The 27,839-nt window shown below is 57.2% G+C and overlaps 1 protein-coding gene across 4 annotated transcripts; it reads right to left on the bottom strand.

The window, feature by feature from the left end:
- Nucleotides 1-91: 91 nt before the first annotated feature.
- Nucleotides 92-26,581, bottom strand: RARA (retinoic acid receptor alpha; the record flags this gene model as incomplete). Of its 4 annotated transcripts, none has more annotated exons than XM_080713540.1 (8): nucleotides 92-309; nucleotides 1,367-1,525; nucleotides 2,490-2,694; nucleotides 4,573-4,749; nucleotides 4,946-5,106; nucleotides 7,073-7,214; nucleotides 8,372-8,520; nucleotides 26,404-26,581. In XM_080713540.1, the coding sequence occupies 8 exons, from the start codon at nucleotides 26,579-26,581 to the stop codon at nucleotides 92-94; spliced, it is 1,389 nt and encodes a 462-aa protein (XP_080569666.1). The 4 variants fall into 4 exon arrangements, with proteins under 4 accessions (XP_080569666.1, XP_080569669.1, XP_080569667.1 ...); XM_080713543.1 differs by lacking the exon at nucleotides 26,404-26,581 and adding an exon at nucleotides 15,208-15,247; XM_080713541.1 differs by lacking the exon at nucleotides 26,404-26,581 and adding an exon at nucleotides 14,100-14,268.
- Between the last annotated feature and the right edge of the window lie 1,258 nt (nucleotides 26,582-27,839).

Raw genomic sequence — 27,839 nt, 5'->3', positions numbered from 1 at the left:
GGTGGGGACAGGGCCGGCAGGGATCGCACAGTTGGTAGAACGCAGAGAAAGCCGGGGCGTGGGTGAGGGCTATGTCCACGTGGTGCGGTGGTCACGGCGAGTGGGTGGCTGGGCTGCTTCTGTTGGAACTGGGGCTGAGGCTGGGGCTACAGCTGCCTGGCGGGGGGGCCAGGCCACCCCCGTCCCGCCCCCCGCCCCCCGGCTGTCCGCTCAGAGTGTCCAAGCCCTCCGAGTTCTCCAGCATCTCCTGGATGAGGGGTGGCATGGAGCCCGGAATCTCCATCTTCAGTGTGATCACCCGCTCGGCCCCTGTGGGAGGGAGGCAGAGCTCAGCCCCAGGACCCATGTGAACAGTGTCTGCCACACGAACTCCCGGGCTTTTTGTTTATTTTTGGTTTGCTTATCGCGGTATCAGGGATGGAACCCAGGAACATCGTAGCTTTGAGCTATACCTCCAGCCCTATTTTTTTTTTTTTTTTTTGCTATTTGTTTGTTATTTACTTTGTGGTAGTATGGATTGAACCCAGCTACACATCCACCCTATCTTATTTGAAAATAGGGAGCCAGGTGCGGAGATACACGCTTGTAATCCCAATACTTGGGAGGGTGAGACAGGAGGATTGCAGGTTCAAGCACAGCCTCAGCTACTTAGTGAGGTTTTCTGCAACTTAGTGAGACAGTTTCAAAAATTAAGAATAAAAAACAGGGCTTGGGGGTGTAGCTCAGAGGTAGAATGCCCCTGGATTCAATCCCCAGTACCACAAAAGAAAGAAAGAAAGAAAGAAAGAAAGAAAGAAAGAAAGAAAAAAACAGGATTTCACTAAGTTGAGGATGGCCTCAAGAGGTTGCTGAGGCTAGCCTAAAACCGGCGATCCTCCTGTCTCAGCCTCCCAGATACTGGGATTACAGGTGTGTGATACCACACCTGGACTTATTTTTAATTTGGAAGCAGGATCTCACAGAATTGCTGAAAGCCTAAGTCGCTAACGCTGATCTGCCTGTCTCAGCCTCTCCAGTACTGGGATTACAGGCATGGGCCACCACGCCCGGATGGGCTCAGTTATTTGACATTTCTTGAGCCCCTGAGTCTGGGACCTCATGGCGGTGGAGGCTCCAGGGCCACAAGCCCATCTGGATTTGGCACCAGGTCCGTCCCCTGGGCTGCATGCAGTGGGTTCTCCCAGGGCCACCTGTACACACTACTGCTGTCCCCACTCCTCAGACGGGAACCTGAGGTTCAGCTCTGCTCAAGTGGCCTGACGCGCACCAAGCCCGCGTGGCCTGGTTCTGGAGCCACGCTACCTGGCAGTGGTGAGTGGCCGCGGGCTCCAGGCACCAAGGCGCCCTCCGAGGCCGGGACACTCACCCTTAGCACTGATGCTTCGCAGATCTGTGATCTTCATCAGCATCTTGGGGAACATATGCGGGCGGCTGGGCCTCCGTTTCCGCACATAGACCTTCAACGCCTCAAGCAGCGGCTCCTGCAGCATGTCCACCCTGTCTGGTTGCTCCAGGTCCTGCCGGTCTGGGAAGCACAGGACCCTTCCCTGAGCAGCCGCCCCCCAACTGGGAACACAACTACATCCCAGCCTTGGCCACTGGGGGGCGCGCCTGAGCAGGAGGCTCACAAGGCCTCCCCGCAGGGCAGGGCAGGGCAGGGCAGGGCAGGGCAGGGCAGGGAGGGGTCTCTCTGGCCTGGCATGGGGATAGAGGATAGAGAATCTTGAACGTAAGCAAAGAGGAGGTGAGACCGGGCTTACCCAAACCCTTTTGTGTGTGTATGTGTGATACTGGGCTATGCTCCCAGTCCCCCTTTTTTTAAATTTGGAAATGGTATCATTAAGTTGACTAGAGCCTCGCTAAATTGCTGAGGCTGGCTTTGAACCTGCGATCCTCCTATCTCAGACCCCCGCTAAGTTGCTGAGGCTGGATTTGAACCTATGATCCTCCTATCCCAGACCCCTAAATACTGGGATTACAGGCGTGCACCACCACATCTGGCTCCACAGCCCTCCTTCAGAGCCCAGGGCTTCCAGCACATGCAGTACCACCCTCAAACTAAGGAAGGATTCCCAGCACACCTCCATGCCCACCTGTCATTACTTGGGGAAAACAGTAATATGGCAGAAATCACAATAAAATAGTCACAGCCACTGGGTCTTACTCTGGGATACACTGGGCCTTATTTCTTCCACCTTAATCCTCCCTTCAACTTCAAAGAAGCACACTTACTGCCCACTGGACAAAAAAGGGACTTAGAGGAGTTCAGCGACCTATTCAAGGTCACAAAGCTGGCCAGGACTTGACACTGGGGAGATGTGACCCTCTAGCCCTCACTCCTGACCCCCTATAAAAACCAAGAAATCAGAGCCAGGCCCCTGCCCCTCTGGGCCTCACTGTCCCCCCTCAGAGGCACCTGTCAAATGCCACCTGAGCTTCTCCGGGGAAGAGCTCCAGCCCCTGCCCGCCCAGCCCCAGCCCCTGCCCACCTCCACAGATGAGGCAGATGGCGCTGAGCAGCCCGGTCTCAGCATCGTCCATCTCCAGCGGCAGCAGCTGGTTGGCGAAGGCGAAGACCAGGTCGGTGAGGGGGCCGAAGCCGGCGTTGTGCATCTGGGTCCGGTTCAGGGTCAGCCCGTCTGAGAAGGTCATCGTGTCCTGCTCAGGCGTGTACCGCGTGCAAATCCGCAGGATCTGGGTGCAGAGGACGCGCAGGCTCAGGAACTCCCACCCCATCCGCCCGGGCACTCCAGAACCAACACTCCCCGGAGGACCACCTGGCCGGCAGCCAGGGCACTCTGTCTGACAGAATTCTCTGCGATGATGGAAAGGTTCCATCTGCGCTATCCAACACAGTAGCCACCAGCCTCCTGTGGCTACTGAGTACTTAAGATGTGGCTAATGCAACTGGGGAACTGAACTGGGTCTAATTGTAATTAATTTTAACTTAAATAGCCACACATGGTGAGTGGCTACTGTACCGGGCAGTGTAAATCTAGGTCATCCTGCCTCCAAGCGGAGCATTCCAAGAGACAGAAATTTCCAGGAGGTTGGGGAGGAGGAGGAAATGTGTCCATGGTTCCCAGGGCAAAGCTCATTCCAGGTGCCCGGCCTGACCCATGTGGATGCTGGACACGCCTCCCTCATCTGGGGACAGGGACAGGGACAGGGGCCGCCCTATGGACAGCACACTTTTTTTTTTTTTTTTTTTTTTTTTGCGATACTGGGGTTGGAACCCAGGAGCATTCTATCTCTGAGTCACACCACCTCTTTATTTTGAAACAGGGTCTCACTGAGTTGCAGAAGGCCTCACTAAGCAGCTGAGGCTGTCCGCGAACCGCAATCCTCCTGTGTCAGCCTCCCGAATGCTGGGATTACAAGTGTGCGCCACCACGCCCAGCCAGCAGCACCCTCTTTACCTCCCACCCCTTCAGCCTCACCGAATTCCTGAATCCCTATGCTGGACAAGACTTAGAGGGACCAGGTGCACAGAGCCCTTGTCAGGCTCGGAGTGACAGGGAGGGGAGTTCCCTTTCCAGCCTTGGCTTGAGAGGTTCCCTCCGCCACCCCTGCATCTGGCTTGCGGCTCAGTCCACTCTGGTGGCCACCAAGTGCCTTGCAGACCCAAGCAGGCCTATTGCCTCCTGCTGCTAGGAGAAGGCTCACCCCTCCAACCACCCCCAGTCCTGGAGGTCACGCCTCCCCTGCCCTGCTGCCCTCACATCTACAGCACTCCCCAGCTGCCAGACCTCTGCTTACTCATCTGTGGCTGCCTCCCTTGGAAGGTGTTGGACAGAGAAGATGGCCTGTGTCTGCCCCTGAGGTCCTGACACCCAGAGGGGCCTAGGTGAACCTTAGCATGAACTAAGCGGTAGATGACAGATTCCAGGGACAAGAGCCGGGCGTGGTGGCGCACGCTTGCAATCTCAGCACTTGGGAGGCTGAGACAGGAGGATTGCACAGGTTCGAAGCCAGCCTCAGCTACTTAGTGAGGCTCTTAGCAACTTAGTGAGACCCTGTTTCCAAATAAAATAAAAGGCTGGGTGTGGTGGCGCACACTTGTAATCCCCGCGCTTGGGAGGCTGAGATAGGAGGATCGCACAGGTTCGAAGCCAGCCTCAGCTACTTAGTGAGGCTCTCAGCAACTTAGTGAGACCCTGTTTCCAAATAAAATATAAAAAAAGGTTTGGGTATAGCCCGGAGGTAGAAAGCCTCTGGGTTCCACCCCTAGTACCACAAAAAAAAAAAAAAAAAAAAAAAAAGAATAGGTCTGGGAGTATAGCCTGGAGGTAGAAGGCCTCTGGGTTCCATCCCCAGCACCACAAAAAAAAAAAAAAAAAAAGAAAAAGAAAAAGAAAGATTCCAGGGACAGACAGGGAGGAGAGGGTGCGTGTCTATGGGTGACTGGGCGAATGTGCACACACCTGGGTGCAGAGTGGCCGGGTGGCCACGTGGGGAAGAGGGGCAGGTACCTGGGTGGTAGACGTCTGGGCACTTGGAGGGGTGGATTCCCCTGCAGGGGGTGGACAGGCAGAGGGCAGCCAAGGGTGGGCAGTGCGGGCAGACCCTCACCAGGATGTCCAGGCAGGCGGCCTTGAGCAGGGTGATCTGGTCGGCGATGGTGAGGGTGGTGAAGCCAGGCAGCTGCTTGGCAAACTCCACAGTCTTGATGATGCACTTGGTGGAGAGTTCACTGAACTTGTCCCAGAGGTCGATGTCCAGGGAAACCCGCTGTTCCGAGCTGTTGTTCTGGGGGAGGGAGGAGAGTGAGGGCCTCCTCCAGGGCCCCGTTCTCGGCCTGGCTCTGCCAGCCTCCCCGGGCCTGCCCTCTGCCTGGCCCGGAGGAGGCATCAGGAGAAGGCTGGAGAGGGGAAGCCTGGCGGTCCAGCCAGGACAGAGGGGGAAAGAGAGGCCAACGGATGTCCCGCCAAGCCCGGGGGCGTACCGTAGTGTATTTGCCCAGCTGGCAGAGGGCAGGGAAGGTCTCCTGGTGCGCCTTGCGCACCTTCTCAATGAGCTCCCCCACCTCCGGCGTCAGCGTGTAGCTCTCGGAGCACTCAGGCTTCGGCGCCTCCTTCTTCTTCTTGTTCCGGTCGTTCCTCACAGCTGTGGAAGGCCCGGGGTGGGTGAGCGGGCAGCTATGGCAACGTCCACCCCAGGCCCAGGCCCAGCGCTTCCCACCAGGTGGAGCTCCAGCTGCTCAGGAGGTCTCCCTGGCTGGTTCATGTGCACAGGAACACACACACACACACACACACACACACACACACACACACACACACGGCATCGCCAGGCACTCTGCCCTGTGTCCACCTAACCTGCATGCTACACGCTAAGTCCTGTCCCAGGGGCCCTAAAGACCACATCTGTGGCCATGCACACACCTGCCCAGGACAGGCCCTGGCCCAGCATCCACTGGAGCCTGCGCCCCAGGAGCATGATGCGGCTGGAACCCTCCTCCCTGCTCCTCTGGCCTCCACACCCAGCCTTCCTGGCAGCAGTCTCCCAGAGAATAGCCCACAGTAGCTGTTCAGGCAGGTGGGGAGAAGGGCTCCCCAGCCCGAGAGTCGGGGGCCAGGCAGGAGAATCTCTCGGCCCATTAGCTGGGGAGCTGACAAATTACCAGGGGCGCTGAGCCGCACACACCACTCGGCTTTAAAGAAGCGATGGGGTCGTTACCAGCCGATTATCCCAGACACACAATCACTCACAGGGCCGAGGTGGTGGCTGCTGACGCGGGAGGAAGGGAGGGTGGGGGTGGGGGCCCAGGGAGGGGGCAGCAGGGGGGGGGAGCTGGCATAATTTGGAGATCACTCATGTCGATTCTGCAAATTCAATAAAGTGCAGGGGAGAGAAGGGAGAGGGAGAGGGAGAGTGGGGGGATAATTTGGGAAGAGAAAATTGCAGCTGTGACAAGACGTTTATCATTCGGAAGCTTTAATTCTATTGAAATGGCAGCTGCTCAGCTCCGGGGCACAGAGCAGCCGGGAGAGGGGAAGGAGGGAGAGAAAGGGGGAGTTGTCCGTGGGAGGGAGAGGGGGTCCCCATCCTGGTCCCGCTGTAGTGAAAAGAGCGGAAGGTGGCCCAGAGGGAGGAGGCGGCGACAGCCCTTTGGTGCAGGGTCCCAGGCCTGCAGGCCCCAAGTTGTCACCCACTCTGCAGCAGGGAGCTACCACTTCCCCAGCTCAGGACCACGCACCCCAGCCCCCTGTGGCAGGAGGTGGTAGGACACACCAGGTCCCCCCAGTTCCCATCTGGGGCTCCTGATGCATGAGTCAGAACCAGCTCTCTCCATGTACTCACCCCACTTCCCTCTCCACAAAGGGCCAGGGGGTCCTGCAGCCCCCTCCCCCACCCCATCCCCCAAGGCTCAGGCTCCATAGCAACGGCCACGCAGACAAGGAGGCGTCTGTCAGCGTCATTTATCTCTGACATCATCAATCACCGGTCACCACGGCAACACCCATGATTCAACACAAGAGGGTCTCCCTGTCCAGCCTTCCCCTCCCTCCCTTCCTTGGGGCTCAGCTGAGCCCAAACTACAAACCGCTGTTCCTCAGGGATCTGAGAAGCCCTAATTCTCTCTTCTAGCTCTGGGTCTCAGGCTTACCCAAACAATTACTTCCGGATCTTTGTGTCAGTCCTACACACACACACACACACACACACACACACACACACACACACACACAGAGCAACCTAGCAGCCCCCAGATTTTAGACCCTTTCCAAAGATACAAAGATACATAATCAAACTCAGATGTGCTTCTGAGCCTCAAAGCCAAGCAGGCCTGGAAGAAGGAAGAAAGTCACCTCCCTGGGACAGATATAAACACACACACACACACACACACACACACACACGTCATACAAGCAGCTGTGCGAATGCAATATGCAACGGTTACATATCTGCACACAGACGCACAGCCAGCCAGACTCCTGGGCAGGTCCCTGCTGCTACACACACTACACACACGCCATCCTTAACACTCACGCTCGTGAGTACCCACGCGGCCCAGCCCCCACCCCTGTCCTCAGGAGCAGCTCAGGCCCCTGCACCCCACAGCACTCACACTCCTTGGACATGCCCACTTCGAAGCACTTCTGTAGCCGGCAGTACTGGCAGCGGTTCCGGGTCACCTTGTTGATGATGCAGTTCTTGTCCCGGTGACAGGTGTACACCATGTTCTTCTGTATGCTGCGGCGGAAGAAGCCCTGGGTATGGAGGGCAGGGAGTCAGGTCATCCACACCCCTGGTGGGAGCAGCGCCCGACCTGGAGTCTCAGCCTGGGGAAGGGTGCCAGCCAGCTGCTGCCCCCGAGCCTCCGTCCATGACCTACGTAAGCGGGCCAAAGGGTGAGCGGATGACTCACCCACCAGGATCTGCCTCAGCCCTGCACAACGGGCAAGGGTCTTCCCCAACCTACACCCACAGACCTGCCCCCTGCCCTTTAGGGGAAGGACCTCGACTCTGCCGCAAGTCAGGGCTAGAATGAATAGGGCTGGACAGCAGAGACGGAAACCTGCAGACACAGCCTGGGACTCAGAATGCAGGAAGAGAGGACAGGCAGCAAGAGCCGAAGAGCGTGGAGAGAAAAAGACACACGCGTGTACGGGGGTGGGGGGGCACGGCAGCAAGACACGGCAACCAGACGGATGTGCACAGAGGGAGACCTGGGCTGCCTGCAACTCCACACACAGCCTACCCCGAGAGTAGTCAGGAATAAGTCAGGAACAACCACAGGAGACAGACACACCACTTTGCCCCTGACCTCTGTCCCACTTCAGGACAGAGGAGTGGCCCAGAGTCACAAGCCCTGAAGCCATGCAGCTTCTAAGCCCAACAGCTGGAGGAAGAAACCAGCACAGAGGCTCAGGCCCAGAGCTGCCAGGAGGGGAACGCCACCTCTGCACCCTGGAACCCACCATGAAGGTGGAGCCACCCAGCCAGACGCAGGGAGCCCACCGCCTGGGCGCCTGAAGGGGAGTCCAAGGCAGGGTGCCTGCTCCTGACTGCCTTCCGCCAGTCTGCCATGGTGAGGCTGAGGCAGAGCCATGGGGCAGGCCTCCTGGGTCCCCAGCCAAGAGCCAGTCGACAGCCAGCTCACCATGGCAACCTGGGCAGCGGTGGCGGAGCGGCATTGCCCGCCAGCTGGAGGATGGAGACAGGCAGGAGGATTCCTCGGTTTGGGGGAGTCCTGCTCGTCAGGGGAAGGTACTGTCGCAGGCACCCCTCCTCTTCCTCTGCCACCGCCAAGGCCCGCACAGAAGCCAGAGTGGGCAGGCGGCTTCAGGGACATCCTCTGGGAGAAGAAGGGGTCATCCCATTTATCTGATCAAGTCTGCCCTTCCCGATGATGACCTCAACTCACCTTGCAGCCCTCACAGGCGCTGACCCCATAGTGGTAGCCTGAGGACTTGTCTTGACAGACAAAGCAGGGCTTGTAGATGCGGGGGAGGGGGGGCGGCGAGGGGGGGCTGGGCACTATCTCTTCCGAACTGCTGCTCTGGGTCTCAATGGCTAGAAGAGAAGAGGGAGGGAGCAGTTAAGAGACCTGGGGCATCATCCTTAGTACTCTGTCCCACCCAGCGGGTAGCCTCCTGGACTAGAAGCCTACCCCAGCCTGGCAGGATTCAAAGTGTGGGGCAGAGACAGTCTCAGGAAAGCTGGGACTCCCCAACCAGGCTTACGGAAGGAGGCTACAGCCCCCATCTTCAACAGCTTGAAGATCAGATTATAAACCATCAGACCCATGTGCTCAGGCAGAGCCCTGCTTGGGAACAGGGACAGTGGGGGTCCTTGGCCCAGGCACCCCAGCCCCAAGGTAGGAAGGAGTTAAGGCTTGATGGGGAGGGAGGGGAAAGGACACTAGCTGGGGGCAGAGGAAACTGGGGTCAACAGGATATTCAAAGTCAGCCACTCCCTTGCCCCTCAGCTTCCGCTCCCCCCTCCACCCCCTCTGTCAGCAACCACAGCCCCTCCTCAATCCAAACAATCCCCTGGCCAGGGAGGGGGAGTGAGGAACAATCATAAATGTTGGGGCAGAGTGGGCTAGGCTGCCCTGAGATAGATAGGGGGATCCCCTGAAGCCCAGGAGAATGGCCCCCAGAAACCCATGGCTCTGGGTGCCCCATGTCCAGGGAAGACAGCATGACAAAAGGGGTTTGTTCCCATCAATGCTCTGTCTGTCTGGCCTCAACACTGCGTCCGGGTTACTGTCCCCTCCCCTCCTGTTATTCAGCTCCAAGAGGGCGACTAGGGCAGCAGGGCAACCCCCACTGGCCAAACCTCCCCACTGCCTAGATCCATGCCCACCGCCCCAGGAAGAGCAGGATGGCCTGGGAGGGGGGGTGTCTGTGCCCAGAGGCAGGCCAGCTGGGGTGCTAGAGAAGAGCTAAAGCCGGGGCAATCCCAGATCCCCAAGGGGCCACCCAGCATCCTCCCAAGGCCTTTGCCACATCCACATGTCCAGGGCCAAAGACGAGCAGGAATGCCTCCCTGGGTACGTAGGTCCCGCTTCTTCCCACATGAGAACCAGTATCTAAAGGTGCCAGGGCGTGGTGGCCAATGCACGCTCTAATCCCAATACGTGGCAGGCTGAGACAGGAGGATTGCAGGTTTGAGGATAGCCTCAGCAAAATTTAGTGAGACTTTTAGTAACCTTAGCAAAATCTTTTTCTTTTTCTTTTTTTTTTTTTTTTGTACTAGGGATTGAATTTAGGGACATTCTACTCCGAAGCTTCACTGTCAGCCCTATTTTATTTTTATTTTTTTTGTGTGTGGTACTGGGGGTGGAACCCAGGGGCTTTTCCTCCTCCGGGCTATATGCCCAGACCTATTTTATACTTACTTGGAAATAGGGTCTCACTAAGTTACTGAGAGCCTCACTAAGTAGCTAAGGCTGGCTTTGAACCTGTGTGATTCTCCTGCCTCAACCTCCTAAGCGCTGGGATTACAAGCATGCGCCACCATGCCCAGCTTTTATTTTTATTTTTGAAACAGGGTCTCACTAGGTTGAAGAGATTCTCACTACTTGTTGAAGCTATCCTTAAACCTGCAATCCTCCTGTCTCAGTCTTCCCAGTACTGGGATTACAAGCCTGTACCATTTTGACCTTGTTTCAAAACAAAACAAATAAAACAGAGCTGGGAGTGTGGCATGGAGGTAAAAGGTCCCTGAGTTCAATCTCCAGTATTTAAAAAAAAAAAAGGTGCCCCCCCCCAGTTCCTTACACACATCAATCCTGTGGCCCCACAGTCCAACCACTGAGGAAGTGGGGTGGGAGACAATGGTTGCATGCTATCCCCCCACCTGCAAACACACCAGGAGCCAGGCGGCTGAGGATGGGGAGCCAGGCCAACAGCCTTGGCAGGGCTTTCGCGGCTCCCAGTCGGCATTTGCCCACACCACCTCACCAGCCAGCCACGCTGACCCACACTGCTGAAGCCCATGGCCCCTTTCTCCCCAGAGACCAGCCTACAGCAAAGAGCCAGTCTGCCTATCCCCACACCGGTCCAGCAGAATCTTCACCGACTGACCTCCCAAGCCTTCTCTTCCTCACCCCAAAACCAAACCATCCTGGCCTGGCTTTCCACCACCTCATTCTCCCCAGACTAGACTGGCAAATCAGACAGCCAGGGAGGCTTGAGAACAGCTGCTGGGGGGGCAGTGGGGGGCCTGGGTGAGGCCAGGAGGCTGAGGGGTAGCCACAAAGGAGCCCTTTGTTGTGCTAACTTTTTCCAAGATGTAAAAACTGTAACAATAGACAATGGGGGGGGGTTCAAGGACAGGGGGTGTGGGGGGCCATGGCCCAGAATTCTGGTCAGCATTCCAACTAGAAGAGGAAGAAGGCTTTGACCTCCCTGCCCCTACTAATCCACTCTTTGCCCAGGGCCCTCCAGCCCCCATCCCACTCCCACCACAAGCCAGACTGGAGGTGGAGAGAGGACTGAAAGAGCTTTGGGGTACAGAGAGGAGGGAGAGAGGTGGGGTGCAGAAAGACCCAGAGGACACCAGGATAAGGAGCAGCCAGCCAGGGGCAGACGAGAGGGGCAAAGGCCCACAGATATTTGGAGCTAAGACAAAGTCCAAAGAGTGTTTATGGAGCTGAAAGAATGTGCTTTTTTAATTTTTTTTTTTTTTTTTTTTTTTTTTTTTGGCAGGATGGGGGAGAAGACCCAAGGCAGGGCTACAGTTTGGGCTGGGTGAGGCCTCCTTTCAGCCCACCGGGCAGTTGGCTGGTGAGGATGTAACTTGGTCTGCAACCCCACCCCAGCATATCCGCACCTGTCCCAGGTTTTCTGCTCCGCCCTTTGAACCCAGAGACTGGAGACCAGTCCACACCTCCCCGAGCCTCCAACCAGCAGCCCAGGCTGGTGGAAGGAGGACTCAGGCAGCTCAGGGGCACTCTGGGCCCCTCGCGGCCTCTGCAAGTTAGCACACAGCTCTAGCTCTGCAAGCACGGGAGAGTGGGGCGACACCACCCGGCCCAGCCCGGCCCCTCCTGCTGGCCTCCCTCCCCAGAGGGCTCAGCCCACAAACCTCTCCTTTTCCTGCAGCAGGGCTCAGGCTAAAGAACGACCACACCTTCTCAGCTCAAAGTTCCAGCGCCAGGCCCAGCAGAGGGCTGGAACGGGCCCAGGAAGCCGGGTGTCCCCTCCCGCCAGGGGGCCCTTCCCCCCACCCCCATCATGGGCGGGCGGGCAAGCCCAGCACTGTGGAGTCCCCACGCCCCAGAGCCGCTCGCAGGCTCGCAGGCTCGCGCAGGGGCCAGTTTCCTGGAGGAGATCAGCAGGAAATCAGCCGGGCCCCCGGCCAGCGGCTCCCCTCGCAATCCAGCTGGCGCACTCTCCTTCGCAGCTCCCCTCTCAGTCTCTGGGGAGGGCTGGGGAGGGGGCGCAGGGCCCTCTCTGCCGCCCCTCCTCCTCCTGGGTAGGCGGTAGAGGTGGCTCTGGGTGCAGCGCGGGTGAAACCCGGTCCAGCTGCGGGATGAGGCCGAGCCCAGCGGCCGCGCGCCCGATAAGCATCTCTCCCCTCCCCTCCCCCACTACGGGCATCCACGTGCTTCACATTCTTGGACGTCTGGGCGCGGGCGGAGGCGTGAGCGGCGGCGATTGGTAGGGAACAGATGGGGAACCACATCCTGTGCACCCCTGGTCCTCCAGTGTACCGAAATGGGGACTCTAGGGAGGGGCCTAGGCTCCCAGGGCCCTGCAGGATCCAGCAGGCCTCCCATCCTCTTCACACCAGTGGTGAAGACTAGGGGGGAAGTGGCGCTTTCTCTAAGAGGGGGCAAGAAGACCACTCCAGGGCCCAGAGAGCCTCTACACCCCAAGGGGTTCCTTCCTAGGTAGTCATATTGGCCCAAGCACCCTAGACAGGGTCCAGCAGCCACCAGCAAGCTCCAGGTCCTTCTGGTCCACCTCAAAAGCAACCTCACACCTCCTCTCCAGACACCCTGGGGAGGATATACACACACCTCCAAGCCAACTAGGGGAACTGGAGCCCAAGCCCCTAGCTCTACCCTCTCAGCCTGTGTGTCTGTGAATAGGTCGGGGAAGTGGGCTCACCAAATTGGCTGCCTACAGGACTCTCTGTGATCCTCCTCCCCTCCAATTCTGAGCCAGGAAGAGCTGAGCAGTCCCCATGGGCTAAGGGAGACAGAGGTTGGAGCCCAAGGCTCAGAGCCCAGCTTTCCCCCAGTGTGCTGGGGCAGGCCCTGTTGTCCTGCTGGAGGAGGTCCTTCCAGTGCTGGATCTGGGAAGGGGTTCTGTGGCACCTCTCACCTTCCCTTTTTCCAAAGCCACTGGCCTCACACCCACCCGCCCAGTCTTCAGCCTCCCAGCTGATTCAGCCGCAGAGGCAAAGGTTAGGGGGCAGGACAATAGGAAAGGCTGGGGTTGAGGTGTCTCTGGGAGGACAGAGGTGGGCTGTCTGTCCACCTCAGTTCTCTCTTCCCGGAGCAAGAAGGACTGCAGGTCACTTCCCATCTGCCAGGCCCCCAGGGACCCACCCCACCCCTCCTCCCTGGAAGGCAGAAGGGGGCAGCAGGTCTGGGAGGTGGGAGAATCTCCTGGGCAGAGAAGAGCCCAGAGCTGGATAGAGGAGAAACCTGAGCTACCTAACAATAACCCCCTAGTGCCTGCCCTCCTGCACCCAGCATGCACACCTCTGGGTATGCATGAACACCTGCATAGGTCCTCGGTGTGCACAGAACCCCTCCCTCCCAGAAGAGACAGATGCCAGGACACCAGGGTTCTCACCAGTGCTGCTCCCAGGGGCAGCACAAGGCTAGTCCCTGGACAGAGTAACAAAAGGACTTGGTGGCTGAAGGGGCTAAGAGGAGATGGTGCGTTCCTCATTTCCAGCGCGCGCGCGCACACACACACACACATCCCCCAGAGCCAGATTAGAAAAAGGGTAATTCTTCCCAAAAGAGCAGCTTCTCCATTCCTGAGGTCTCTAAGATGTCAGCTAAGTGTCTAAAGCCAGGATGACCCTCAGATGAAGTGGGTGACTCTTCTCAAAATATAAGGGTTGGTCCAGACGATGGGTGAAGTTACCCCTTTCTACCACACCCCACTGTCAACACCAGAAAAAGGAGCACTCCCCTGGCACCCACTCTTCACGATGCACGAGCAGGAGCTGGGGCGGCAGCTGTGCACAGGAGGGGCTCTCCCTTAGGCTTTGGCAGGGGTGGGGTCTGGGGAGGCAGCCCCTCCTCCTAGAAGCAGGCAAGCCCACAGGGAGGGTTTTCACCCCCTCCTCCAGCCTGCTGTGAAGCTATGGGATTCTAAGCAAGATGGTACAAACGGGGCCAAGAGGCTGGGGCGTCGTGTCCCCCGGAAGAAGTGGAAGACAGTAACGAAGGTTTCCTTGAAAGGAGGAGCCCTCAAAGTTCCTCGGCCCTATTGTAACAGGAATAGCGCCCCGAGGACACTGGGGGCGATTGTCCAGCTAGGGCACCCGAGCGCAGCAAGAGATAAGGGAATCTCAGGGTAGGGCGAGGCGGGCACCGCGCCCGGCCGGCATCCCAGGGTGGAAGTGGAAGCCCAGCGCCCCCGCCCCCCACAAAAGCAGAGCGGGGGGCCGGTACGTACAGTGGTTTGAGCCATTCCAAAGCGGAGTCCGGAGCGGGGTGGAGTAGGGACCAGGGGCTGGGAGCCCCTTCTCTGGGAGCAAACAGGCCCGGTTCTGGTTATAAAAATCCACCACTAGGAAGGGGCTGGGGGCGGGGGCGAGTCCCCCCACTTCCACACTCTCGTACATCTTCCCCCGCGAAGTCAGGAGGTCCTGGCGGGGCAGTCCTGCACGCCGGCCCCTCACTCAGCCCGCGGCGCCATCCGAGCGGGGTGGCGGGGGGCCGGGCCGCGTCCCCCAGCCCCGACCGGCGGCCCGGGCGGCGGGGCGCCCCGTCCTCAAGTGCCAGCGTCTAGGGCGGCCGATCCCTCCGCGTCCCAGGTGAAAAGCGGGAAGTTGCGGGCGGAGCCGGGGGTCCCTGGGCGCTGCGGGGCTTCGGCGGCTCCACCTGGGGGACGCTCCCGGCTCGGCCCCCGGGGTCGACGGCAGAGTCCGGCGGCTCCCCAAGTCCGCGGGCCGGAGGCGGGGTCGGCACGGGCGGGGGTCACCGCGCACTTCCTCCTGCGCGCCGGGGCTCCCGGGCTTCTCCGGGGCGAGGACTCCGGGTGGGGGTGGGGGTGGGCGCCCCGCACGGCCCCGCCCCCGCCAGGCCGGGCCGCCTCTCCGGGGTCTCAGGCGAGCGCCGCCCCCCACCCCGCCCCGGGCGCCCCGGCCCCGCCCCCGCTGCGACCACGCCCCTCGGGCCGCCCCGCCCCCGGCGCCGCCCGGCCTTAACCCTTTCCCTGCCGGGCGGCTGCAGCGGGGAGCCGCGGGCCCAGCCGCGCCAGTGGGGGCCGACAGAAGAGGGGAAGGTAGAGGAGGCACGAGAGGAGCGCGCCGAGCACCACCGAGGCAGGGTGCGGGCCGGGGGCTGCGGGCGGAGGCAGGGCGGAAGAGGGGCCGGCGACGCCCCCATCCCAGTTCCGTCTCCAGCCCCCCGCCCCCCAGCCTCGCTCCGGCCGCGGCGGCAGGGGACGTGCGGGGGGTGGGGGGGTCCCGCGGCCTCCCCGACACCCCCACCCAGCCCCGGCCTCATTTGCCTAATGCAATGCGGCTGAACTCTCGCTGAACTCGCCCGCGGCGCCTCACCTCCGGGTGACCCACCCACCGCGGCCCGTGACATCACCCTCGCCAGCCCCCTGCCCGCCGCCCCGACGCGGAGGGCGCCCGCGGGGGCCGGGGTGCCCGGGGGCCGGCGTCAGAGCCGCGGGCGCGGGGGGCCCCGGGCGGGACATGGTGCAGCCCGAGCCCCGGCGTGTCACCGTGACATCACGTGTGACTCGGGGCAGCCCGCGCCGCCCAGCTGGGGGTTCTCCTCCCTCCCGGCTTCCGGGAGCTGAGCCCCGCCCGGGTGTCTCCCCGCCGCCCAAGGCCCATCCAGGCAGAGATAAAAGGGGGGTCGGCTGCCCGGCCGCTGACCACTTCCTCCCGGAAGTCCTCGGGATGCCGCGGTTGCCGGTTTCATTGGAAGGGAGGCCTAGTTTCGGTCATCCCCGGGATGAGGGATACCCTTGGAGGGTGCCCTTGCTCACAGAAGGAGGGATGTGGATTTACACGATTCGCAGCCACACTCTTCGAGAAGCCAGGTTCTTCCCTTACATTATCATTCTCGTTATCACAAATAAACAGGTCTCAGCAAGGTCAGGTGGGTTCTCCAAGGTCACACTAATAGGAAGGGTAGAGAAGGGGCTTTCTGTCACCAAAGCCCATGTTCCTACCAAGCCAGGCCAACTCAAGATGGGTATTATATAAATATGTCAAACTGAGAAGTGATACTAATGCCTTTTTTTTTTTTTAATGTGGTACTGGGGATTGGACTCAAGAGCACTCTATCTCCAAGCTACACCCCCAGACCCCCTTTTTCTATAAGCAGGATTTTGCTGAGTTGCTGAGGCTGACCTCAAACCTGTGACCCTCCTGTTTCAGCCTCCCAAGTACTGGAATTACAGGCATGTGTCACCGAGCCCAGCAAGAAGTGATATAACAACACAAGGCTTGGCGTGGTGGTGCACGCCTGTAATCCCCCCCGCTTGGGAGGCTGAGACAGGAGGATCACACTGGTTCGAAGCCAGCCTCAGCTACTTAGGCTCTCAGCAACCTAGTGAGACCCTGTTTCCAAATAAAATATAAAAAAGGCCTGGGAGTATAGCCCGGAGGTAGAACGCCTCTGGGTTCCACCCCCAGTACCACCAAAAAAAAAACAAAAAACAAAAAACAAAACACAAGTATAGTGTGCTCTGAAGGAGAATTAGTGTAGTGTGCTCTGAAGGAGAATTAGTGCAGGCTGCAAGGGTCAGAGAAGAACTCAAAGCAGAGACTTTAAAAACTCAGAAGTCAGGCAAGGAGTAGGAAGGAGTACAGTCTCAATAAAAAGAACCAGGCATGGTGGCATATTCTTGACATCCCAACACTTGGGAGGCTGAGACCGGAGGATTGCCGATTCAAGGACAGCCTCAGCAACCTAGAGAGACTGTTTCCAAAGCAAAAATTAAAAGGGGAGGGATGTAGCTCTGAGGTTGAATGACCTTGGGTTCAGTTCCCAGTACAAAAGGAAAGGAAAAAGGATGAACTTATGCAAAGGTTCTGGGGCTGCAGAAATTGACAAATTCATCCCAAGGAACTGACAGGCAGATTACTAGGCTGGATACAAGCATAAAATATAAGGGGAAAAGAGACACAAGACCAGGCAGGAGAATGAGCTGAAAGCAGACCGGGTGGGCTTGCAGGTTTCAATAAGGCTTTTGGAATTTATCCCAAGTGCAAGGAGAAGCCACAGAAGGGTCTTTCCAAGCAAAGAAGATGCAAGTTGTGATTTATAGTATAAAAAGGTCTTTACAGCCACGGTGTGGAGAGCGGATTACAGGGTAGTAAGGATGACCACTCCGTGGCTATGGCAGCAGTCCAGGCGGCAGACAAGGTGGCCTAGCCTAGGAACATAACTGGCCCGTGCTGAGGGACAGAGAAAGGTGGACTCATGAGATCATTTAAAGGAAGAATCAAGCCAGGTGTGACTGAGGCAGGAGGATCACAGGTTCAAGACCAGCCACAGCTACTTAATGAGATCCTCTGCAACTTAATGAGATCCTGTTTCAAAATAAAGAATACGCCGGGCGTGGTGGTGCACGCTTGTAATCCCAGCACTCCAGAGGCTGAGACAGGAGGGTTGCGGTTCGCGGACAGCCTCAGCTACTTAGTGAGGCCCATTGCAATTCAGTGAGACCCGGTTTCAAAATAAAGAATAAAAAATAGGGCAGGGGGTGTAGCTTGGAGGTCGAATGCCCCTGGGTTCCATTCCCAGACTGGCAAAAAATAAAAATAAAAATAAAAAAATAAAGAATAAAAAAATAGGGCAGGGGGGTGTAGCTCGGAGGTCGAATGCCCCTGGATTCCATTCCCAGACTGGCAAAAATAAAAATAAAAAAATAAAGAATAAAAAAATAGGGCAGGGGGTATAGCTCAGAGGTCAAATGCCCCTGAGTTCAATCCCCAGTACCACAATAATAAATAATCAACAGGGGGGTAGGAAAGGCAGTATCTAGTGCTCATCTTACACAGAGACAGCAGAGAAGTCCACCTGCTACTGGTCAGATGGGTGAGGGGCTCCAAAGTGAGGCAGGGGCTGCAGGTGGGCTGCAGAGGCTGGGCCAGGGTGTGAGCCTCTGCGGTGCTGCTGTGCGAGAGGCTAGAGTACCTCTGTGCCCTTGGTATCTATCTCCCCACCCAATGATGCAGCTCCGTGGCACCAGTGATGTGCTAGTTCTGCGCGCGAAGCTGCAAAGTGCTAAGGGGCCTGAGCCTGTCTCTGTGGTCAGGAGAAGGTCTCCCAAATGCTCAGAGCTCATGGCAGGAACAGGGGGAGAGCGACCTTATGGTAAAGAGATGCACGTTGGGAGGGGAAAAAAGAAAGTGAGGAGCTACAGGCACTCCAAGGAGGGAGGGAGAGTGGCAGGGAACGGGAACATCTGTGCAGGATCTGGGGAAGAGGCGGCATTCAAGATGTTCCTTGAAGGACGGATAGGATTTCCGGAGCTAGAGAAGAAAAGCTGGGGTGAGGTGCCTGTTCTGGGCAGCAGCAAGGTCGTGAAGCAGGTCAAGGCGGAACACAGCGTCCTGGGGCAGTGGGAGAAGCCGGAGAAGACAGGCTTTGGCCAGCAGCAGGGTGTGGAGGCCTCTGGTTGCAGCAGTGTGCAGGCCTGGGCCCCATCCTCCTCTGCCTGCCCGAGCCCTGGCTCCAGCTTAACAAGCCCTCTCAGCAGGTATGGGCTGAACTAGCCCCCACTGTGCCAAGCAGTGTTCCCTCCCATCCCCAGTCTCATCTAAAGAAGACAACACACCACAAGCCCACTGCCAGCAGGCTCTAACGCAGGGTAGCCACCCCCCCACACAAGGGCCACTCCACCCTGCCCTCAACTGTTCTTGCAAGGCACTTGAAGCTGAGGCCTTCACCAGCAAATGGGTCACTGTGGCCTCATAGCAACTAGCCCAGCCAGGGGCAGACCAGGAGTCTTGCTTATATAATGGAGGAAGCAGGCTGAGAGAGAGGACGGGTGACCTGCCCCAGCCCATATGGGAAGAACTATATTTTAAGACTTCTGGCCAGGCATGGTGGTGCACACATGTAATCCCAGTACTTGGGAGGCTGAGACAGAAGGATGGCAGGTTCACAGCCACCCTCAGCTACTTAGTGAGGTCCTCTGCAACTTAGTGAGACCCTGTTTCAAAATAAAGATTAAAAAATGTAGGGCTGGGGGTGTAGCTCGGAGGTAGAATGCCCCTGAGTTCAATCCCCAGTACTGAAAAAAAAGAATCTGGACAGGCATAGTTGCACTTACTTGTAATCCCAACAACTCAGGAAACTGAGGTAGGAGGATCATAAATTCAAGGCCAATCTGGACAACTTATACCCTTTCTCAAAATAAAAAGTAAAAAGAAGCCGGGCGTGGTGACGCATGCTTGTAAACCCAGAATTCAGGAGGCTGAGACCAGAGAATCATGGTCGAGGACAGCCTCAACTTCTTAGGCCCTTTGCAACTCAGTGAGACCCTGTTTCAAAATAAGGAATAAAAAATAGGACTGGGAAGCAGGGCGTAGTGGCGCACGCTTGTAATCCCAGCGCTTGTGAGGCAGGTGTCAGGTCACCTTCAGGCTGGCTAAGCAGCCCAGAATTCCAAACGGAGACAGGAGGGCCTCTATTTCTGCTATAGCCAGACCTATGCTACATGGCCTCCAGTCTATGCCTGCCATGGAGGGGAAGGAGGCGCCACCCCACCATGATTTGGAGGAGGGTGCCACTTCCTCTTTCCACAGCTGCTGCCCCCCAAAGGGCAGCCAGGTCCTGCACTGGCACAGCCCACCCAGCCCTTAGGGTAGGGTGCACACAATGCCTCTGGACCTGAAGCCCCTAAGAGGAAGATACCCCTCTCCTAGCCCATGCAGGACCCTGGCCTAAGGGAGGGGTGTGTGCTTTTTCCATACAGAAAGATAAAAGGTGAGGGGGTCTCGTTTTCATTCAAAACCCCCATGTAAAAGTCTTTCAGCTGACTCTGCAGGGTAGCACCCACGCCCCCTAGGCTGTCCCTCCTGTTGTCCAGGGAGAGTGAGAAGAAGAGAGGGAGGGAGGGACACAGGGAGGAAGGGAGGATGCACAGACTGCAAAGAAGAGGAAGTGGAGGAGGAGAAAGGCAGACCCCTCTTTGTCTCCTGCCCAGGATCACCCAGACCCTGGGGCCATCCTCCAGCCTCCTGACACAGGCACAGAACCCGGATGCAAAATCTGAGGCACCCTTTTAGGCTCCCATCCCTGGCTCCTGTACTGACTGCTTTGAACTTCCCTGCCCCCTACCCCACAAATTGAAACAAAATAAGAATCGCCACTGTGGCTTTTACACTCTGTTCCCTAGGAGTCTCTCTGAGGATGGAGGGAAGGTGCCCATGGAGCTCTGCAAACTCCCCTGGGCTGCAGCCGGCAGCGTGAAGGCAGGGTCCGAAGCCGGGATGGGCGTGAGCAGACTGTATCCACAGCTTCCAGGACAGGATGGAGAGATCTGGCCAGGGCGTCTTTCTCTCTTTCCTTCCAGCCTTCAGGATGGGGGGGGGAGCTTGGGGCTTCCTGCGCCCCCTACTGGAAGTCCTAAGACAGCAGCAGGACCCCAGCCAGGAGAGCATTTCAACTTTGGTGCAGAATGACCTCCAGGCTCCCCACACCCAGGAGTGCCCCCCACAGTCCCCTTCCAAAGCTGCCTGTTTTGTTTTTTGCAGTACTAAGGATAGAACCCAGGGGCATTCTACCTCCAGCTCTATTTTCTATTCTTTACTTTGAAACAGAGTCTCATTAAGTAGCTGAGTTGTGGAGGGCCTCAGTAAGTAGCTGAGACTGGCCAAGAGACTGCGATCCTCGGCCTCCCAGGTACTGCAATTACAAGTGTGCACCACCACAGCTGGCCCAAAGCTGCTTATCTGGATGGTCAGAAACAGCACAGCTTTACAACCCTCCAGTTCTGCCCCACCTTAACCTCCCTCCTTGCTTGCTCCTATGTAAATGGGAATAAAAGTCCCTCTCCCAGGATCATTGGGATTTGTAAAACATAGATAAATCCCTGACCCACAGTAGGTGCCTCGCAGGCTCCCTTTCCAACTCCCATCTACAAGTGGCCTGGGTCCCAATCCTCCAGGATGCCACCTGACTGAGCTTTCTAAGGTAGGTTCAGTAATATCCCTGTTTGACATGCTCAGAAAGAGAAGGGCATGCAGCAAAGCTGAGGCTCACAGAGCCCATGACCAGAGAGACCTCCAGGAGTGTCCATGGCAGCTTCTAAGCCACAGCTCGACAGCTTGAGTTCTCTCTTGGCTCTAAAATTTAAGAATCATGATAAATGATTTTTCTTTTTCTTTTTTTTTTTTTTTTCAGGTCTGGGGATGGAACCCAGGGGTATTTGACCTCCAAGCTATACCCCCTGCCCTATTTTTTATTTATATTTATTTATTTATTTATTTATTTATTTATTTATTTATTTTGGTGGTACTGGGATTCCTGGAAGCCCTTCTACCTCCGGGCTACACTCCCAGACCTATTTTTTATACTTTTTTATTTGGAAACAGGGTCTCATAAGCCAGTGCGATCCTCCTGTCTCTGCCTCCCAAGCGCGGGGATTACAAGCGTGCGCCACCACGCTCGGCTATTTTTATTTTATTTTATTTTTTGGGGTGGTACTGGGGTTCCTGGAAGCCCTTCTACCTCCAGGCTACACTCCCAGACCTACTTTAACATTTTTATTTGGAAACAGGGTCTCCTAAGCCAGGGTGCGTGGCTGGCTTCGAACCTGCGGGATCCTCCTGTCTCTGCCTCCCAAGCGGGGATTACAAGCCTGCGCCACCACGCCCGGCTTTTTTATTTATTTTGAAACCGGGTCTCACTGAGTTGCAGAGGGCCTCACTAAGTAGCTGAGGCTGTCCACGAACCGCGATCCTCCAGGTCTCAGCCTCCCGAATGCTGGGATTACAAGCGTGCGCCATCACGCCCAGCTAATGATAAATGATTTTTCCCATGGACCTCCATAAGTCCATTTGGCCCCTGAGGTCCCTTCCAGGCACAGCATGATCCTATTAAGTAGCCGGGATGTACATGTTTTAACTGGGAAGCTCCAGTGCCCACCCCACAGCCCCCAATCAGATCCCGGGGGCCCAAGGCCAGAAACAATCTGAGAAGAGCCAGAAGAATTAGAGGCCTTAGCCAGGCGTTGTGTGAACGCTTGTAATCACAGCATTCGGGTAGGAGGCTGCAGCAGGAGGATCATGGTTTGGTTTGCAGACAGCCTCAGCTACTTAGTGAGGCCCTTTGCAACTCAGTGAGAAAAATAAGAAGTAAAAAATAGGGATGGAGGTATAGCTCAGAAGTAGAATGCCCCTGGGTTCCATCCCCAGTACTGCAAAAAAAAAAAAAAAAAAAAAAAAAAAAAAAAAAAAAGAAAAAAGAAAAAGAAAAAAGAAATGAAAAGAAAAGAAATAGAGACCCCCACGGTTGCATATGGATTGCCCAGTGGTAGAGCATCTGCCTAGCAAGGCCCTGGGTTCAATCCCTAGCAAATCCCAAGAAAGAGAAGAAAAGAAAAAGAAAACCAGGAAACCTCTCCTCCCAAACACAACACATCTGAAGCCCACTCCCCCTTATGGTGTGTGCCCCATATAGTGCCCTGCCCCCAGCCCCCGCACACAACCCCTTCCAGGCCCTCTCTTAGAAGTCATTTTCCGCCGGGGCCGGGCGTGGTGGCGCACGGTTGTAATCCCCGCGCTTGGGAGGCAGAGACAGGAGGATCGCGCAGGTTTCGAAGCCAACCGCGTGCGCTGGCTTAGGAGTCCCTGTTTCCAAATAAAAATGTAAAAATAGGTCTGGGAGTGTAGCCCTGAGGTAGAAGGGCTTCCAGGAACCCCAGTACCACCAGAAAAAAAAAAAGAAAGAAAAAAAAATAGAAGTCATTTTCTGCAAACATACTCAACTCTGGAACCCTCTCAGCCAACACACACATGCCATTAATCCCCTTTTCAACTCAACACACACACAACCCCTTGACCTCCCCACCCCTAAAACACACACAACCCTGACCCTCTATAATGCACACAAAATCCCAAACCTCTACAGCAAACATCAGTCCTCAGAGGGCAGCGCAAGGGAAGAGGGGGAGCGTCTACTCTCTGGGGCCTCCCATCCGGCTCCCTGGGAGACTGCAGCAGAACAACACCTTCCCGTGGTGACCAGGAGAGGAGCTGTCCTCCCACTGGCCATCTGGTCTGTGATGGGCACACCCGGACGCCTAAGGTGTTACTCCTCCCCAACTGGGAGAGGGCTTAGAAGGGGAGGAGGCCTCATGCTACAAAGAATGGCAGAGCCAGGCAGGTGTGGTGGCGTACACCTGTAATCCCAGTACTTGGGAGGCTCAGACAGGAGGGTTGTAGGTTGAGGTCAGGCTCAGGAATTTAGTTAAGACCTTCAACAACTCAGCAAGACTGTTTCAAAATAAAAAAATAAAGGCTCAGAGAGAGAATGGCGCATGCCTGTAATCCCAGTACTTGGGAGGCTAAGGCAAGAGGGTCACAGGTTTGAGACCAGCCTCAGCAACTTAGTGAGACCCTCAAAACCTTAGCAGGACCCAGTTTCAAAATAAAAAATAAAGGCCAGGCATGGTGGCACATGCTTGTAATCCTGGCATTTGAGAGGCTGAGACCGGAGGATGGCGGTTGGTAGACAGCTTCAGCTACTTAGCGAGGCCCTTTGCAACTTGGTGAGACCCTGTTTCAAAAATAAAAAAGATGCCAGGCATGGTGGCACATGCTTGTAATCCCAGTATTCGGGAGGCTGAGAATGGAGGATCTCGGTTCCCAGATAGCCTCAGCTACTTAGTGAGGCCCTGCACAACTTAGACCCTGTTTCAAAATAAAAAGAATGAAAAATAGGGCAAGGGGTGTAGCTCACAGGTTGAATGCCCTTAGATTCCATCCCTAGACCCGCAAAAAATTAAAGAAATAAATAAATAATAAAAATAAAGAAAAAAGACAGCTGGGGATGGTGGCGCATGCTTGTAATCCCAGCATTTGGGAGGCTGACACTGGAGGATCGCAGTTTGCAGACAGCCTCAGCTACTTAGCAACTCAGCTCTTTGCAACTCAGTGAGACCCTGTTTCAAAATAAAGAATAAAAAATAGGCCTGGGGGTATAGCTCAGAGGTAGGATGCCCCTGGGTTCCATCCCCAGTACCACAAAAAAAAATAAATAAATAAATAAAACAAAATAGAGCTGGGGCATGGCTAAGAGGTAGAATGCCCCTGGGTTTAATCCCCAGTACCCCCGCCCAAAAAAAGGGCTGGGGGTATAGCTCCCCAGTATCAAGGCAGAGCTATCATTCCTCTGGCAGGAATGGAAAGTCATCACTCCCCACCTCTCCTGACCCCCAGGGCCAGTCCTAAGAGGAGGCTGAGCCTCCATCTCTAGGGCAGGTGTGTGACAAATTTATCTCTTCTATTTCCCTACCCTGGGCTGAGAGCACTGCTCACCAGGCACCCTTAAGCACTACAGGGGAAGGAGAGGGCTGCCCAGCTCCTTCAGACCTGAGGCCCGGCTCTGGTCCCAGGAAAGGAAGCTCAGGAGCTGGGGGTCCTGGGAGAAAGAGAATCTGTTGTTTACTTGGAAGGTGGGAGGAGCTGGGAAACCAGCAGGCTCAAAGAGGAGGGGGCAGGAAGGCGGCATTGCTTAACCTGAGTGCACAAAGCCAAAGGAGGCCACATTTGCCTTCAGACACCCCACCCTGGGGGTAGAAGGTTACCAGGGTAGGAATCCCTCCCCACCCACCTCTAAGAAAGAGGAAGGAGCTTGCAACATTCGGGGGAGGGCAAAGCATTTGCTCTGTCTGGCACAGGATGGGCAAGAACAGAAGCCAGGCCCCAGCCCCCACCTTCACAACTCCAGCGAGGGGCAGGCCCCGGGGAGGGAGCTCCCTTCCTATCACCTGGGAAAAGACAAGCAGTCCACAGGATCCAGGCTGCGGGACCCCACTCCTCCCCACCTGCAACCCCCCCATCACCGGCACAGGTTCGAGGGCAGCCTCAGAAAGCAGTGAGGCTCATCAAACTAGTGAGACTCTGTTACCAAATAAGAAATAAAATCAGGCTGGGGGTATAGCTCAGAGGTAGAATGCCTCTGGGGTTCAATCCCTAGACACACACACACACACACACACACACACACACACACACACACACACACAACCACCCTGGCAGGAAGCAGATGCTAATATTGCTCCAGTGACCCAAGACCAGAGTACTAATCCCTCCCACTGCAGCCAATATTGCATACAGATGCGCCCACCAAACCCCCAGCAACCCCGAACTCCAGAGGCTGGCCTCCACTGTCACCAACACCCACTAGCAGGCTGGACCAGAATCAGGGTTCCCAGACTACACCTGCCTCATGCTCCTCTGAGAGGTGGAGAGGAGAAAGGGCAAAAACAGGACGAAGGTGTGAGAAGGGTGACAGGGAGGCTGAGGCAGCACCTGTCTCTGCTCCCTAGGATAGGGGGCATAAAGGATTGCAGACACAGAGTCCCGGCTCCCCCGGCGGGCAGCTGGAGGGGCCTGGACAGGAGGGGGCCGTGGCAGAGCCAGAGGAGGCGATCCAGGAAGCAGCAGTGGCAGCAGGCAGAGGGCCAGTGCGGGCAGTGAGGCACCCAGCCAGGGCCTGCCCAAGGGACAAAGAGACTCCCTGGCTCCGGGGAGAGAGCACTGCCCCCACACAGAGAAGGGGGCACTGACCCAGCCCAGCCGGGCACATGGGGCAGTGGTGCCAGGCAGCTTGCCAGCAGCTGTGGGGGTACTGGGTGCCCAAAGCAGGCTGTGCATCTCTGCTGGCCAGGAGAGGTGGGACACGTTTCCCAGGTCAGCAGCTGACCAGCCAGCCAGCATCCGTGGCCTGCTCTGCTGCCTCCACCCCCTCCTGCCTCGGGCCAGGCCCGGCTCCCTCCTCCCCGGCCCTGGCCTGGGGCCCAGCTGGGCCCTGGGGGCCAGAGTTACTGTAAGCGGCCTGGCAGGCCCCAGGCCTGGACTCTGCCAGCTGGCCGCGGCCTCCGCCACCTCCCACTACCTGACTTGGCCAGCCAGGGAAGGGTCTGAGACCCCCGCCCAGCCAACTGGTGACCCTCATGGCAGAGGGTGGAGGCAGAAAACACAGGGCCTGCCAAGATCCTGCATGTGTCCAAGGCCAGAGTCCAGGCCCAGCGCCCCCTCCTGGGATACTTAACCCTATCAGCCAGGGAACTCTCTCTTGTGCTCCCCACACAGGGACGCTTGGGGGAGGGCTGGCAGGGTGACAAAGGGGCTCCAGCCGCCTCCAGCTACTCCCTGAAGCCCTTTCCTGCAGGGCACTGGGGGGGTAATAGAGTACGTGGGGTGCAGCTCTTGGTCTTGGTGGAGCTGCCATTTCTACCAAACGTTGAGAGGTTTGTTTACCCATCTCCAGCCTCTGTGTCCAGTCCTTGGAGCTATTTATAAAAGCCCTCAATGGCAAAGCACAGGAGAGGGGCACAAGGGATTCTGCGGGCTGGGAACAGCGTGATTTCATCTCTCCCTCTGCTACCCCCAACATCAGGCACAGCCACCTTAGTCAGCCTACAGGCCCCCACATGATGGTTGGCCCCCCTTGTCTGCACTCCCAGCAGAGCAGAAGTGCCAAGAGCTGGAGCCCTGAGCCCTGCTGCCCCACGCAGCCCCCTCCCACGATGCCGCCCCCACACCCAGACTTACTGGCTGGGGACGGCGTGCTGTATCCACTGACTGGAAGCTGGTGCTGGAGACTGGTCAGAGCGCCTGGCGGGGAAAGTCCACCCAGCATAGGAGGGAAGAAGAAGGCGTAGGGGGGCACCGGGTACCCATTGAGGTGCCCGCCCCCAGGTGTCGGGCAGGAGCTGCTGTTGCTGGCCATGCCAAGCAGCCAAAGCCAGGAAGGCGGGCAGGCAGTCCGGCAGGGAGCTGTGGCGGGCTTCAGGCCGCCCCTCCTCGGGGCATGGGGCCTGGGCCCGGAGGGGGGCTTGGGTGGTCAGCCCAACCCCCCTTCTGTCCTGGAGCTGCTGCCCGAAGTCAGCAAGCCAGTCTCAGCCTTCTGGAGCCCCCGCCCTAGCTGGAGCCTGGCGAGTTGGGGGATGTTCCAAGAGTTGGTCCTTTGGTTAGGCAGTTCTGTGAGCTGTCACTGTCCTGGGAAGATCCAGAGCTGGTCTTCAGGGCACCAAAAGGGATTCCACCCCTAGATGGGCCCCTGGCTAGGCAGTTGGGGGGGCCATGTCCTGTGGTGCTGCAGAAAAAGGAAAAGACAGGTGAGTGGGCACAGAGGAGCAGCACGTGGGATTCCCCGTGGAGCTCCCCAACCTGGGCGGCCGGAGGTTTTCTCGTGGCACCCAGCTGAGCAGACAGCTGGCACCATGCCCGGCTGGCAGAGCCAGCCTGGGAGCAGGGCCCAGACACTGCTGGGGATATCAGGACAGCACAGCCAGGCTGGGGAGATGGGGACACAGCCCAGAGCATCAGAGGACCTCTCACCCAGAATCCTCAGAAAGAGGGTCCACAGTGCCACCCCAAAGGGTGACTGCGGCAGAGGCAGGCAGCTGGCTCCTTCCCCAGTGCGGGTTACCTGAGGTCAAGATACAGAGAACGAATGTGTGCTGGGGGAGGGGGAGGAAAAGCCGCTTCCCTAAAGCATCGGTACTTCTCAGAAAAATGACTCCCAAGCCCAGGGGCCACTCTTACACCACTTCCCCCCAAATCCAAGCCCCAGCACCCCAGATGGGCAGGTCCCACAGGCCTGGAGATGAGGCACATTTACCTGCACACAGATAAGTAACCTAAGACTCCTAGTCATCACCTCCAATGCTTAACACCAGGGACCGCCCAGGGGAGGGCAGGGCCGGCCCAGGGTTGGGGAGTCCCACCAGGTGCAAAGAAGGGGCAAGGAGCGACTGATCTGAGTTTCTTATGTACTTCTGTTTGCAGAAGCAACACAGGACTGGAATGGGAGAGGGCAAAGGATGCAAGGCCAATGCTCCCCTTACCAGGTGTGCACAATCCACATTCTACCTAACGGGACAGAGACAGCGAGGAACCCAAAGACTCCAGTAAGACAGACAGGCAGCAACCAGGCCAGCAGAGGGAAAATCACAAGAAACACACCCACAGGAAGAGATTTCCAG

Source organism: Muscardinus avellanarius (assembly GCF_963383645.1).
Source record: "Muscardinus avellanarius genome assembly, chromosome: 16".
NCBI lineage: Eukaryota > Metazoa > Chordata > Mammalia > Rodentia > Gliridae > Muscardinus > Muscardinus avellanarius.
The sequence above is the reverse complement of the archived record's forward strand: the minus strand, read 5'-3'. Positions and strand labels throughout refer to the sequence as shown.